General features: G+C 44.9%; 1 protein-coding gene and 1 long non-coding RNA gene across 4 annotated transcripts in view; one reads left to right on the top strand and one right to left on the bottom strand.

Moving 5' to 3' along the window:
- The window catches only part of LOC139749211 (uncharacterized), an 87,918-nt gene that overhangs the window by 1,610 nt on the left and 70,166 nt on the right, over positions 1-16,142 (top strand). The gene's annotated exons all lie outside the window — the stretch shown is intronic.
- The window catches only part of LOC139749198 (glycine receptor subunit alpha-2-like), a 73,631-nt gene continuing 67,429 nt past the window's right edge, over positions 9,941-16,142 (bottom strand). For 2 of the 3 annotated variants that reach the window (XM_071662898.1, XM_071662881.1), the window contains 3 exons: positions 15,427-15,534; positions 12,926-13,013; positions 9,941-12,550 (listed from right to left, as the gene is read on the bottom strand). In XM_071662898.1, coding sequence (XP_071518999.1) covers positions 12,341-12,550; positions 12,926-13,013; positions 15,427-15,534 — 406 coding nt within the window. In that variant the 3' untranslated portion in view covers positions 9,941-12,340. The remainder of the gene's footprint in view (positions 12,551-12,925; positions 13,014-15,426; positions 15,535-16,142) is intronic. The other variant, XM_071662889.1, reaches the window with a different exon arrangement.

Below are 16,142 nucleotides of genomic sequence, written 5' to 3'. Positions count from 1 at the left end.
TGGGGCCTGAACATGCAGGAGGGTGAAAGGAGGGCAAGGAATAGAGTGAATTGGAGCGATGTGGTATACCGGGGTTGACGTGCTGTCAGTGGATTGAATCAAGGCATGTGAAGCGTCTGGGGTAAACCATGGAAAGCTGTGTAGGTATGTATATTTGCGTGTGTGGACGTATGTATATACATGTGTATGTGGGTGGGTTGGGCCATTTCTTTCGTCTGTTTCCTTGCGCTACCTCGCAAACGCGGGAGACAGCGACAAAAAAAAAAAAAAAATATATATATATATATATATATATATATATATATATATATATATATATATATATATATATATATATATGATATCAAGGCAACTGCTATGGTTATGCCGACGTGCTGATATTTCGTTTTGTTATTTCTACGGTGATCTGCCATTGAGCTCCTGATATAAGTACATACTTGCATTATTCTGTTATTCCATAGTCAAGGGTATCGAACGAAAACAAGTGGGTTTCTAAAGAGATTATCAGATAATTCAGCGACTTTATTCTAGTGAGAATGAATAGAGAGGATAAGAACAATGGGATCAGATTTTATGGTAAAGTTTCTAACCTTTTTCACATGTGCTTACATATGCAACATAAAAGTTTTTGTTATACTGATATAACATTATTATGGAACAAAGAAATTACTGGTCGTCAACACATACGGAGAGAGAGAGAGAGACGTGTGTAGGTTGGGGTGAGAGGGCTGGAGTTGGTGGGTGGTAGGCAGCCCTACACGTAGCGTAGTGGCAAACTAGCCACTCCAACGTGCCTTCACAGACATCCACTTTTTTTTATATATATATTAGTTTTGGTTTCATTTCAAGTTTCGTGAATCAAGAATGAGTTTCACATCTCTGGAAAGTCAGTTAAACGTACTGGTCTTCGTAACTGTATTAATATATGTATTACACATACAATTATATATATATATATATATATATATATATATATATATATATATATATATATATATATATATATGGTAAAGCTTTTTTGGCGGTTATGGCCAAAAAACGCTGACGTGTTTCATATCGTTTTAGAGAGCATTGTGGTGGGCCTAGTCAGGTCCTCTTATTATATAGAGATTTCTCTGCTTGACAGTTCAAGTGCAATCGTCCCAGTACCCTCTTCCTGCCCATAGTCCTAACCTTGTGAGGTTCCTGCAGCCGTCAGGATGCCGGGCCACATCCAGGGCAGATGGAGTAGTAGTAAATGTTCGATGTCTTTATGGTATTTGCGTGTGGGCATGAAGGGTCTTGACGGCGTTGAAACTGTGTTTGTGGTGTTGTATTGGCGATGATGGGAGGAGCGTTTGTCTGCCGAGTGTGGTGGCTTCTGATGGATGGAATGTCTAGCGGATTGGAGTTTCAGTGTGAGGCCGATTGTGTACGTGTTTGTCGAGTTGTTTTACTTTGTTTGTGTGTTTTGCTCGTGTTATATTTGTTTGAGATGCTGCGATAAGCGACTAGTTAGTGTCAGAATAAGTTGCTGGATTATGTGATGAAATCTGCTCGTTCTTACGTTCGGATTGAGTCACCTGCTAAATCGTTTGATAGGTTTATAAGTTGAATCGTCTGCGGTATCGTTTCCCTTACTTGAAGTGGGTCCCAGTTTGCGTATTCTGTTTAGCATAAACCTGGTTGTTCAACAGCAGTGGAGACAGAAGCGTATCTCTACCGATATCATCTCTGGAAATGCACTTTGTGATCGTTCGATACAGCGGCACATCAGCAGCGAAACAGTGCATACAGAGGCATACCTCCTTCAATATTTTTTCTACTCATATGAATGTATCTTCTAAGTTAGTCAAGTGGGTAGAGGAGAGTGGGTGGAAGGGCATTGTTTGAAAAGGAAGAGAAAATTGAAGTGTCTATGTTTGTGGGTGATTTTCTGGAAGTGTGTTTTTTTAATGGTGTCTTTATATACCCCGGCAGACTGAGGGTGTGTGTGTGTGTGTGTGTGTGTGTGTGTGTGTGTGTGTGTGTGTGTGTGTCATTATGTTGTATCTTGGTTTAGGAAAAGTGATTTGCTAAGCTAAGCATTGTTTATGTTCACTTATGGATGGACGGAGCCTCTCTTGTGAGTGCTCCGATGAAACTAAATGGTGCTCTATGTTTGTACTGCTGTTGAGGTATCGAATATGTCTTATAGTCTTGTGTTATTGTTGCCTACTTAATTCTGCCACACTTTATATGCTGCTTCTCTTAGACATGGAGTGATTGGCGTAATCTTCAGTCGTTCGGTGTTTCTCATTCGTAGCAAATCGTAAAGTTGTGTTCGGCATCATGGGGAACTTGAGCGTGTGTGATTAGGAGGAAGGGAGAGTTTGTAAGGTTACGTGCAATTATAACTCTCACCAGGTGTAATTGTTTTCTTCTCTTTAAGGTGTCAGAATCTGTACAGACTGATCAGGGTCGCTTTACCTTGTGAGTATCTCATGTTTTCATGTGAATGTGGCTCCCTCTAATGCGTTATCTTGTTACTCTGTATTTATCGACGGATTTTATTGTTCCTAGCGCTCCTGTAGTAGATATTTTTTTTTTTTCTATCTTTCATTACTTTCTGGATTTGTGTAGTCTAGTTACCACTCTCTGTATAAAACGAGTTTTGTTCATAATTGAGTTGTTCGAGATTACCATTTGCGTAGGGTCGTCAGCAATTCAGCTATTATATTTCGGATGGATCGTATATTCATGTAAAGTCCTTTTTATTTCATGATTTTTGTCGGGTGGTATGATTTGGTGACCGACCACTCTTCGACCTAGTTGTGAAATATCCATGACTGACGTCACTGTCTAGTAGGGTGGGGAGACGATCCGATGTGACCTCCGTCGTGTGAGGTGTAATATGATCTCTACCAGCTTTCAACAAACATTTTTCCCCTATAGTTGTAAAGCAGTTTGATCCATGATTCGCGTCGCTAAGAGTTTTACCCCATTATTGTTGAGGTGAATGCAGTCTCTAGTGTATATACTTCCTTGTCTTTTATGAATTCGAGCCATGGGTTGAACAACACGATGTTAACTTACGTACTCCTAGCACTCTAGTACGGGCAGAGTAACCTGCACTTAGTCTTGGGGGAGCGCACGAATTTACCTGATCTATCTTTCAGGTTGTCAGTCAGCTCGTTGTGTTCTTCTGTGATCACTTCTGAATTTGAATTCGTATGGGAAACGTTCACCACAAGACATACCTTTTTAGTTGGTACTTCCGTGTCTTTAAACTTTTATTTAATGTGGGAAATTCTAGCACTTGGGTAGACATGGACTGCTCTCTTAGCTTTCGAATACCCCACCAAGTGTTGACCTAGATATGTGACCAGTGAGTGGCATGTAATCACACAACAATCTTCTTCGCTCATCATTTCCTGTAAGTCGTCGAGTACTGCTGCAGACCGATCGCTCGTGGGTATTTCCGACATGGGTGGGAGGCGGAGGGGTAGTGGTCCCAGGAGGCGGGAGGATCGGCTATCATTGGGATTGGGTATAGGGTCTTCTCTATATAGTTTGCCCAGTACGGCTGTTGGAGTTCTCATGTTAGAAATTGCCTTTCTTTATCGATTGGACTTTCCGACAACTCTCCCCAGACCACTTGAGGGAGTCTAGGTGAGTTAAGACGTGTGCTTGTGGAGCCACAGTCCGCTGGGAGGAGGCTTCGGTAACTTTAGTTGCCATTTCCCTCTTTAGGAACGCTAGGAAGTTTTCTGTGTTTTGGAGGTTCACTTGAAACTGCTGACAAGGTTCGACTCGAGATTGGGTAGCAAGAATGAACTGCAACCTCATTTAATCTCGCACTTCCTGAAGCCTCGTTTGAGATCTCAGTGGATAGTTCCGATTCCAGGCATAATGAAACACGAAGCAGCTGGGGCCTTAAAATCCACCGCTTCCCTTCTAGCAGCTTGTTGTATAGTGTTGCAATGGTTGCTTCTTTGAGGAAGCGTTGCACTTCTCCCTCATCTGGCTCTCACGTGCCCCAAACCTCCATCACCTGTGAGAACTTATCAGCAATGGAACACACACACACCCAGTGCTTGACGTATCTCCTGTATCCACCCAAACTGTTGCCTCCCCCCGCCTGGTGTGGATTCACCTGGTGGCTGGGGACATTGTTCCTCTCTGGGTCGTCCTCCCCGCTCCAGGCGCAGGATGCAGGAGCCTCAGCAATACCTTGATGGGATGATACTTGGGTCACCCACAGCTGAATCATGCTGGTGTCTGTCGTCGCCGTGTAGGTTCACTGTCGAGATTGTAATGGGTGGAAAAATTCTACCTCAGTAGGTCTGCGAAATAAGGAAATTTACAGTTGTTACCTTCAAGGAATCCTGCGGGAGCATGACATTCATTACTATGAGGGCGGTTCCCATCTCCTCCTAGGCAGGTCTTCCTCCAGCAGTATGTCATCCGTCCTCCATCTCCACATTGTGTATTGTTAGAATCGCCCAGGTACCGGGCTGCCACCTGGGCTGCTGGACGGCTTCATAGACAAACCCGACCGGATCATTGGCAGTCTTTTTCTCACTCGTTGTGTAACAGTTCAGCTTTGTCAGATGAGGATGTACATAATCACGGAGCCCAATTCTCTTACATTGAACCCATCTAACCCTTAACGCTCGTGATTGATCGTTTGTGCTGGTTTGGACTGTTTACGATGGTGTCCTTATGATTGTTCGTAGTCGTTCGTTCTGAACGTGTGAATCTTTAAGAAAATTATAACTTTATAAACGTCGAAGCGTAAATGACGATTGAAAACATAAACTTGGGGTAAGTGGCGTGGGTGGGAGCCTACGTGTCGACTGTGCTGCTGAGGACCCCAGCGCTGGCGCACAGGGGTGATGGTTGTCAGTAGGTGACCTTACATGACACCCACATTGGATGAAACTCTAACACTTCTCAGATGAATATCGTTACTATTGGCTCCTAAGGACATGTGAGTTGCCGGGTGTGGTGGTACCGCTGTTCCACAGGTGGTGGTGGAAGCAACCCATTTTCTCGTGCAGAGCGCAAGTGTCCCATCACCGACCCAAAGACCAATAGGTCATAAATCCCGGCATCGTCATCGGTGGTGTCGGTGTCCCTTTTCTGTGACTCTACCAAGGTGGTCGATCAACTCGGCTGCTACGTAGCGGCTGCCAGGAGCTGCACGTACCTCAGCCTCCGTCTGGTGTACTGTAGCTGTTGTGGGATGTGGCTCACCTTTGCTGCTGGCTGTCTCTGTTTGCTCCTTTGAGGTTCGTATGGGATGGTGTCTGGTGTGCATTTCTATAAGGAGGACTTCATGTCATCTCTTGATTTCTTGATCCTCTTGCTCTAGTTGGACCTTATGGAACATTGACCTTCTGTTCCAAGGGATTCGAACCTGTTGTTTTCCACTCTAGGAATCTGATCATCGGCTGGGTTGGTTGTTGGTCAGCCAGACTCTCAGAGTACGAGTGATCGAACGCCCTCATATGAAACTTGATGGCGGGCGACATCACCGCTGGAGATGCGGTGTAAAAAAAAGCCTTTTCACAGTAGTTAAGCTCCGCACAACGTCATGGGAGGATCGGAGGCCTGGCTCTGGCGCTCTGAAACCATCTTTTCACGACAGATGGCCTTGAGGGAAATAGATCTAGAATGTCTCCAAGTACAGACTTTTCGTCTGTTCACGTTAAGAAGGACCATATTGTTGGTGTCTTCATCGCTTTTGTGCGCCCGAAAAATCGTCGCTAACCCTCGAGAAGGATTTAGTCCGATCCCATCACCATCATCATGATGCGCTAGATGTTTTGACACTGATGGTGTGTGTTGTGGTCAGCGGGCCAGCAAGCTGGGGATAACTCCACTATAATTTGAACTAATAATTTCATGATTACGTTTGATAAAAGATGTACTACAATTTCATGTATTTTTTTTTCGTACAACTGTTCTTTGATATTCTTATACTGATATAAAATATGCCTGTTATATGACAGTACCTTATATATACAGTTTGTACCCTACCGGAGTACTGATACCCTGTTATGTGTAATTAATATCTCTGTTGTCAAGAAGCATTCTGATATATGTTGCTTAGCTTGCAAACGAATATTAAGGGAGATATTTCATGTATGAAAATGGTGAAACTATTTAGAATAAATCGCACAGGAGCAGACAATCCACATTAGTGAAGACGTATGTGCGTTCGTGCGTTTGTTTACCATCGCGCACGTGACTTCCTGATGTGTCACGTGACTTCGCGTTTACTCATTATTCAAAGAACAAAATCCTTTGAATTAAACCCGTTATCGCTCGATCATCATCTGTGTGGGGATGGTCGGGAGGATTGAGTCGTCGTCTTGTGGGTCTCGCTCGAATCGCAGAAGTTTGTTGAACGTTTTTAACATGAAAGTGAAGAAAAAATCAGCAGAATTTTTTACACCAGTGTGATTTGCCTGCCACCTCCCGTACACTGCCCGAACTGCCATACTGCTTGAACGTATTGCAAGCTCAGACAATACGTCTGTGGCTGTTGTGTTCCCATCCTCAACACCAAGAGGCTTCGGCGGTATAATTTCGACACGAGTGACTTAAAAAGGCGCGTGTGCGTACCTCTTGGGACCGCTCATTTCCTACGTTAGGTTAGGTTCACTAGGTTAGGATGCGTTACCTAAAGTTTCGGCTATGTTAATTCCGATGGTATATCATGTGATTCGGACGATTTTTCCTTCTCGTTTCTACAGCAAATGGCTCGTTTCTGCCTCTTCCTCCGAATTGCCACGATTTCCCAAGAGATTGGTAGGGGGGAAGGGAAGGATGAGCATAGAAACGTGTGATTTGTGAGAGAAATGATGGTTCGACTTGTTCGAGTCGCTTATAATACCATTGGAAAAATTATCGCTCATCCACAATCTCTCTGTGCGGTGGAAACGAAAATTACTGACTTTTAAGAACGAGAAGTAAAATGTTTCAACAGTGTTTATCTGAAAAGTGTGTCATCCAGTGGGCTCCATTGGTTCTTGCAGAGTACTCAATGGTTTTCAAAAAAATCAACAGGTACATGAGTCAAATAAACTGTTAAAATGTATTAAATACATATTGAGGCGCTTGGGGAGGGGGGGGGCCTAACCATAAGTTAGAGTAGTTACCCTAGCGGTTAGAAACAGAAAATGTAGCATTCCTGAAATGAATATGAGAAAACGGATAGTATGTAAGGTATGACATTTCTAAAGGGCATTACGTACCATAACATGTCACAGAGAAGCTAGAGGAGAGATAATTACACGCACGAGCACGTGAATATTATGAAAACGTTCTTCAGATCAGTATCAACCAATTGTTAGTTTCTCAATAAAATTTCTGTAGGTATAACTAAACTAGTTTTTTTCAGGAAATTGACATTGATTCGCTTGCTCTTCAAGACCTCTCATTTTACGGGGAATAAGAGGAAGTACGTACACTCAAGGGCGTTAGAAGTAATGAACATGTAATTGTGCGTGGTAAAAATGGCAGTTTAGGTGATGAATCAAGACAAGATGCATTCTTCTCGGCAGGAATTTTTCCACTGTTGGAATAAACTAAAAATTTGTAGGACGAGCCTTCAGTGATGATGATGTAGGCTATGGGAATGAGTGTGTGGGAGACGCTACTGCGATGTGATGGGTTCACCATTCTGAGGGTTGTTAATGTAAATAGATTGATAAATATTTTTGAAGGAAGCCACGACTTATTATTGTTTACATTTGGTTATAGGGTTTTAGACATCTTGTAAACTACAGTAAATAATATGTAAATAGTTTTAGGCTCTTAAATTCCACGATTTGAAGCGCTGAACAGCAGTTTAGCTTCTGTTGCTTTGCAGACACCACAGAATGGGATCAGTTCTCCAGGTCAACATGACAGTAGCCCATGCCAGGCAGACACATGGCTAATCCTACAAGGAATGAGAAACTATACGAGACACCGATATAAGAAGTTTAGGGTACAGAAGGAGATGAAACACTTGTATAGCTGGGGATAGGGGAGAAAACTAAAAATGAGAGGGGGAGGATTTCCAGCCCCTGCTCCCTCCTCTTGTAGTCGCCTTCTACGAAATGCAGGGAATACGTGGGAAGTATTCTTTCTCCCCTATCCCAAGGGATATATATATATATATATATATATATATATATATATATATATATATATATATATATATATATATATATATATACTTAACAGCCATATACAGAAATACACATGTTCATACTCACACCTACCTACCTTCATCAATTCCTGTCGCACCCCGCCACACAAAAAAACAGCGTCGCTAACCCACCTCTTCAGCGGGGCAGCGCCAGGAAAACAGACAAAAAGGCCACATTCTTCACACTCAGTCTCCAGCTGCCTTATTGCAGCCTATCTGTAAGAAGATGACTGCTCTAACCCCTCTACTCTGATAGTGTTGCTCTCAATTCTGCTCGCTCCTGAGTCTTTGAAACAGTCCTAAACTCTCACTCTCTCAGACTTCTGTAATCCCATGGCCTTCTTTCAGATCACCAGTATGGAATTTGCTGGCTAGGTCTGCTGGTGATCTCTCGTATGCGACTCGCCTCTGGTCCTCCTCTTTTTGGATATTGGTGAAAGTTTTGTCTTATCCCTTGACATCTCCAAAGCACTTGACAGGGTGTGGCATAAGTCTTTGCTTTCTAAACTTCTTTGATTTCACTATTTCTCACTGTTTTCTAATGCAAAGTTTCCTTTCCGGCCACACCTAGACTCTTCTCTCAATAAATGATTTTTTTCTCTTTTGATTCTAATGATTCCACTTCACATACTTCAACAGACTTTTTCTCCCATTCTCACTTTGATATTTGTTCTCTTTATTATACTGATCACATTTCCTCTCCAGCTCTCTCTCTAAAACAATTTCTCCCCATATCCCTTTCTAAGAATCATTTGTTTCCATCTGTCAAGTTTCATAACGCCACAATCAGCCTTTTAATAATATAGACATGTTGAACACAACCATCTCCTCCACTTTGTCTTGGAAACACCATAAGATGTACATCCCAGGAGTTTGGAATGTTGTATAGATGCTGTAGCTTTTTCATGCGAGCAGCTGTTTCAAATCTACATGGGATTTATTCTCCCAAGTGTGCAATACTGCTTGCACATTTAGGGGGCCAGCCTTTCACATCTCCATTGACTAGAGTGTAATCGCAAGCCTCTTGTGTCATTAATTCTCCTGACATAAACTCTCTTCAACCTTCCCTTTCCATATTTCATGATGCTGCTGCTGCTGCTCTCTCTCTCTCTCTCTCTCTCTCTCTCTCTCTCTCTCTCTCTCTCTCTCTCTCTCTCTCTCTCTCTCTCTCTCTCTCTCTCTGTTTTATAGGTAGAATTTTGGCCATTGTTCTTATGAACTGTGTGTATGTGTCCCAACCCCCAAGGGTTGGATTCATATCACGTTTGGCTGCGATGATACCTCCTCCTTTCCTGAAACTGCTGAACTATGGAATTCTCTCCCTTCTTCTGTCTTTTTTCATACAAGATCTACATATGGTGAGAATGAGTAAGGAAAGATTGACAAAAAAAGATATATGTGTCAGAGGTGAAGGGAACAAGAAGCGGAGACCAAATTGAAAGTGGAAGGGTGGACCTGACAAAGATTTTGAGCGATCAGGGCCTGAACATACAGGAGGGTGAGAGGTGTGCAAGGAGTATAGTCAATTAGAATGATGTGGTATACCGGGGTCAACGTGCTGGGGTGGGCCATGGAGGAGTCTGTGGGGCCTGGATGTGGATGGGAGGCTCTGGTTTCCGTGCATTGCACATGGCAGCTAGAGGCTGTGATATATATATATATATATATATATATATATATATATATATATATATATATATATATATATATATATATATATATATATGGTGAAATCGCACTTCAGTAGGAGTTCATACATTTTACCCAACTTGTAATATTTTTATTATATGTGGCACATGTTTGGTGGAGACAGTCCACCTCATCAGGTGTTGTCAGTACTTAACAAAGTTATTTAAATCCCAACATCACACTTGAGTCCCGCCGTCCAGACTGCACAGGTCAACCACTGTCTGCTATGTCTGGCCGTAATCGTTGTAAGGGAGAGTGATGAAAGGAGGGTCAGGTGGCGGGGGCTGACCTGGGTAGCTGGATGTGTCTTCAACTCTTTTTATGTTTTCGTCATTTCTCTAATAATGATTTGGTTAATGCTAGGATGGGCTTGAAAATTGCCTGGGGACAAATAAAAGTTGTTAGTATTAGCTATTAAGAAAGATTCGATGAGGGGCGAGTGTGACCATATATATATATATATATATATATATATATATATATATATATATATATATATATATATATATATATATATATATATATGGGAACATGGATCGTTCACACGCCCACCAGTCTTAAACGCCCAAGAGTCGATCAAACTTTGGCTGCCGGAACTGTAGGTGGGGTAGCGCACCACTGGACCACCGATAGGATAAAACTCACTGATTACGAACTGTCTTACGTAAATCTCCTGTGACCAGACCACTCAGGTAGAGCGAGGGAGGCAGGCCGACCTCACGCCGCAGTTCGACTCGCAATCACTCCGGTGAAGCCAAAATGCTAGCCCGAGAGTGGATCACAATGTTACGCTGTCCTCCTCCTGTTTTCGGTATTTAGGGTTCGACTCTTGGGCGCGCAGTGGTAACACTGTTTAGGTCCTTATGATGTTCATATGAAAAATTACAATGACGTATGGTGCAAATAAAGCTAAAGCTAGATGAGTGAATCGTTAACATGTGGAGTCTGGTATTTCAATCCTTCAGTGGATGTAACACGTTGCTTAGGTTACAGTGACACACTTGGCCATTATGGTAACGATCGTTACTGCATTTTGAGAAGCACAGTTTGGTTACCACCATCACATACGTATAGTTGTCCACGAGGTAGGAAGCGTAAGTAGGCCCAATACACCTGCTAGGAGGTGTAGTAAGCTCAGTACACTAGCTAGGAGGTGTAGTAGGAACAATACACCAGCTAGGAGGTGTAGTAGGCCCAGTACACCAACTAGGAGGTATAGTAGGCCCAGTACACCTACTAAGAGTTGTAGTAGGCCCAGTACAGCTGCTAGGAGGTGTAGTAGACTCAGTACATCAGCTAGGAGGTGTAGTAGATCTAGTACACCAGCTAGGTGTAGTAGACCCAGTACACCTGCTAGGAGGAGCAGTAGGCCCAGTGTACCAGCTAGGTTTAGTAGACCCAGTACACCAGCTAGGAGGTGAAGTAGACCCAGTACACCAGCTAAGTGGTGAAGTAGGCCCAGTACACCAGCTAGGAGGTGAAGTGGGCCCAATACACCTGCTAGGAGGTGTAGTAAGCCCAGTACACCAGCTAGGAGGTGTAGTAGGCCCAATACAACAGCTAGGAGGTGTAGGAGGCCCAGTACACCAGCTAGGAGGTGTAGTAGCCCAGTACACCAGCTGGGAGGTGTAGTAGATCCAGTACATCTGATACAAAGTGTAGTTTAGTTACACCATCCACGTACGGTAGGCCAAGTACACCAGCTGAGTGGTAAAGTTGGCCTACTCACACCAATGACGTGGTGCAGCGGATCACGCAGACCAGCTGAGTGTCGTTGGGTCATCACACTTGGAAGTGTTCGTAGGCCAGGAGGTACCAGCTGGTAGGTGTACAAGACCCATTGTTGTAGCTGGAAGATGCGATGCGCTCACCACACCTTGGTGGTATAGTGAGCTCCCCTTGGCGAGTGAGGTTAGGCTCGGTACACAACACGAAGATGTTGATGACCAGCAAGGTGGAGTAGACCCGCTACACCACTTACACAAGGTTGAACTGCTAAGCACACAAGCCAGGATCAGCAGTAGGCTCATCACTTCAGCGAGAGGGTGTAGTGCGTTGAGTGCGCCGGGTGGATGTTGAGTGCGCCGGATGGATGAGTGCGCCGGGTGGATTTTGAAGGCATGAACCAGTCGGTGTAGCGGGCCAGACTGCTGGTATGTTTGGTGTAGTGCCTCAGCCACAGTTGTATCAGCCAGGGCATAGGAGAGAAAGTATGTGTGTAGACCCACCACACCAGATATATTGTGCCTAGTACACCTAGTACACTAGGTGTAGGAGACTAGTTAGTGCGCCCAGTACGCCACCAGCGGGTGTAGGAGACCAGTTAGTACACCCAGTACGCCACCAGCAGGTGTAGAAGACCAGTCAGTACGCCCAGTACGCCTCCAGCAGGTGTAGAAGACCAGTCAGTACGCCCAGTACACCTCCAGCAGGTGTAGAAGACCAGTTAGTACGCCCATTACGCCACCAGCGGGTGTAGCAGACCAGTTAGAAGGTGTAGTAGACCCAGTAGGCCAGCTGGACCAGGAAGTAAGAGAGAGGAAAGAAGATCTTGGCCAGGTTGTCCAGCCTGGCGGCCACAGCTGCGAAGGTCTCCGTAGACGCTCCACCTCTGCTGGTAGTCCAGGACTCTGTTAGCCGTCCACCGCCCGGGAACGCCGGCCTCACTTGCCAAGGCTCCGTTTTCTTACGACTTCTCTGAAGAAAAGAAGAAAAGTCGAGTTTCGTTCAGTTATTCGTAAACCCATCGTTGTATGAAGCAGCCTCTATGGATGAACGACTTAGACTCACTTTACAACTTTATGTTGAAGTTTAATGTTTCTTGAAGATGTAGAATGATTTTTAATGCATCGATGTCTGAAAGATTTGTGACATCCAGATTTCTATGTGTACGTACATACACAAGCACACACACACATACACACACACACACACACACACACACACACACACACACACACACACACAGAGGAAGCACAAAAACACGTACTCGAAAAAGATATCATTTGAGAATTATTTGGTAGTGTACTTTACCCTGATGTGTTGCGGGCAGGTACACCACAGTATACTCACACAGCAGCCCCGACTTCGTGTCGTGAGGGAAGCTGACCTATGCTCCACCACTGTGATCTTCTTCGTCTGCTGGTGGCTGCTCAGGATCCTGAAAAATAACGTCATAATTTACAGTACAGCAGCGCGGGTCGTGAACCTTATTACACCCGTTGGCCACGACGTTACGACCCTTGAGCACGACGTTACGACCCTTGAGCACGACGTTACGACCCTTGAGCACGACGTTACGACCCTTGGGCACGACGTTACGAGCCTTGAGCTAACGGTACGAGCCTTGAGCACGACGGTACGACCCTTGGGCACGACGGTACGACCCTTGGGCACGACGATACGACCCTTGAGCACGACGTTACGACCCTTGGGCACGATGGTACGAGCCTTGTGCTAACGGTACGAGCCTTGACCACGACGGTACAAGCCTTGAGCACGATGGCACGAGCCTTGAGCGTGATGGCACGAGCCTTGAGCATAACTGTTGGAACTCTAGTGTGTATACGATGGCTTGGCCTTTTACCTGGTCCTTAAGGGTCAGAGGTCGGTCCATCCGACCCAAGGATCGTAAAGCCCTGATCAAGGGTGTGATGCTCAGTCCACAAATAGAGATTTCTTGTGTGTCTGCAACAGAGAACTTCCCAGGGTCTAGAAAATAAGATCTATTTGTTGAGTAGTGATGATGTAGTGGAGCAGTGCGTAAACACACGAACTGGAGAGCGAAGTATTGTTAGTACAGGATCTTGCCGACATGGGGGCAAATACAGAAAAAGATGCAGTCAGCTTTGAGGGCAAGGGTGGTGTCTGTGGGCAAGGGTGGTGTCTGGGGGCAATGGTGGTGTCTTGGGGCAAGGGTGGTGTCTTGGGGCAAGGGTGGTATCTGGGGGCAAGGGTCGTGTCTTGGGGCAATGGTGGTATCTGGGGGCAATGGTGGTGGTGTCTTTGGGCAAAGGTGGTGGTCTCGGGGCTATGGTGGTGTCTGGGGAGCAAGGGTTACGTTTCGGGGTAAGGAGGGTGTTTGGGGGCAAGAGTAGTGTCGGGCAAGTGTGGTGTCTAGGGGTAAGTGTGGTGTCTGGGGTCAAGAGTGGTGTCTGGGAACAAGAGTGATGTCTGGGGCAAGAGTGGTGTCTGGGGGGCAAGCATGGTGTTCGGGAGCAAGAGTGGTGTCTGGGGGCAACGGTGGTGTCAAGGGGCAAGAGTAGTGTCTGGGGCAAGAGTAGTGTCTGGGGGCATGAGTGGTGTCGGGGCATGAGTGGTGTCTGGGGGCAAGAGTAGTGTCTGGGGCAAGGGTGGTGTCTGGGGGCAAGAGTGGCGTCGGGAGCAAGAGGAGCGTCTGGGGGGCAAGAGTAGCGTCTGGGGGGCAAGGGTGGTGTCGACGTTGGAGGAAAAAGGGGAGGACAGCTTCAGCGCGAACACTGTGGGAGAGCACTAAGATGAAATGATTAGGGGGAAAATACGACTTGCGAGAGTTACGACAAGGACGAAAGGTGGGAGAAAAAATAAACGGCAGATGAGATGCGTTTGCCGAGAGAGAGAGAGAGAGAGAGAGAGAGAGAGAGAGAGAGAGAGAGAGAGAGAGAGAGAGAGAGAGAGAGAGAGAATAGTAGAGGACTGGGGAGGAAGGTCATAGAAAACTTGAAAGGGTAGGGGGTTAGAACTAGGAATTGAGCAGATTTGTAAAAAGCTGCAAAAGATTGATTGGAAAACAGTCAACATCAAGAGTTTCGGATGGAGAACAGAGGCAGAGGTGTTCCAGGATGTTCCAGAGCGGGACAGACTGATGAGAAGATCGCGTTAGTGAATCTAAGCAGCGCCAAGAAGGTCAATCAAGGCCTCTGTTGGGGGATACACTGCAGGTAATCCCATCTCTGTGTTGCGAGAAGGAAGTCCCTCAGCTGCTGTGGGCAGAGACGAGGCCTGAGTAAGTAAGGTCGACATTCTTCCTCACCACAGAGACGACCAGGCGCTGGGTCGTGGATCTGCTGGAGAGATGACGGTTTGTGTGTTACGTGGAGTGAGTCTTACACTCGTGTTGCCACGTGAAGATATGTAGACGAGGGAGGTATATGTTGTCATTGACGTATATGTTATCATTTACATTTGGGGAAAACCCTAGAAGACTTGGTCTTATAGTTGTACTGAAAAAAAAGGAATTCGTATTGAGGCGAAGGAGATGGAAAAATGTAGAATATTACCCCCCTTATATGTGGTGGGTATACAAAGAAAAACTTGGAATACTCCAGACCCAGTGACGTTTGCTGTGGAAAAATAATTCGTCTTTCGAACAGACATACGCCATTGATTATCCTTCTTGTTGATGTGGCAGATCATTTAGAAAAAAAAAAAAGATGAGAGAAAAACAAAGACTGTCAGACGAGGTGGTAAGTGGCAGGTCCATCATGTGCTGCGCCGTGTCCACCCCATCATGCGTCTCGTAATAAGTGTCGAGAAGTCATTATATAGCGAGTGCATTGTGGGAAGTTGAGTGAGGGAACACAGACTGGACTTACCTGAGGATGTTTGTGTAGTGGAGGAGGACGGCGAAGACGTAGAAGACGTTGATGATGCCGAAGAGCTCGATGGCTTTGAAGTAACTGCTGGCGGGGGTGCCCGTCCTGCTGGAGGTAATGTTGACGGTAATGCTGGAGGTAATGTTGGTCCAGGGATAGACAGACAGACGGATGAAGAGCGGGAGACAGTGACAGATAGATAGATAGATAGACAGATAGATAGATAGATAGATAGAGAGAGAGAGAGAGAGAGAGAGAGAGAGAGAGAGAGAGAGAGAGAGAGAGAGAGAGAGAGGATGCACATGTACCGTGACAGATACAGAGAAAGGGAGAGAATATGAAAGGAAGAGGCGGGATTACATCTGTGTACTGTACGAGGAGGGAGTTTTATACTCGTGCGGGCCCAACTAAAATTATTTCTTTATGCCATAAAAGTATATATATATATATATATATATATATATATATATATATATATATATATATATATATATATATATATATCTGTTCCAACAACTTCTTGAATTTCTGTCATGGCTTCTTTTTTCATTTTTCATTGTCTTTGTACATCTTGAAGGACTGCTCTTTCTTGACATCATGTAAACTAATTCATGGTCTCTTAAGTTCTCACTGTAACGCAACTCTCTTAGATACGTCACCATATTAGTTGCGATCCTCTGAGTCTTCTCTGTGAGTTATTTTTTTTCCTCATTCAG

Source organism: Panulirus ornatus, chromosome 1 (assembly GCF_036320965.1).
Source record: "Panulirus ornatus isolate Po-2019 chromosome 1, ASM3632096v1, whole genome shotgun sequence".
NCBI classification, from domain to species: domain Eukaryota; kingdom Metazoa; phylum Arthropoda; class Malacostraca; order Decapoda; family Palinuridae; genus Panulirus; species Panulirus ornatus.
The sequence above is the reverse complement of the archived record's forward strand: the minus strand, read 5'-3'. Positions and strand labels throughout refer to the sequence as shown.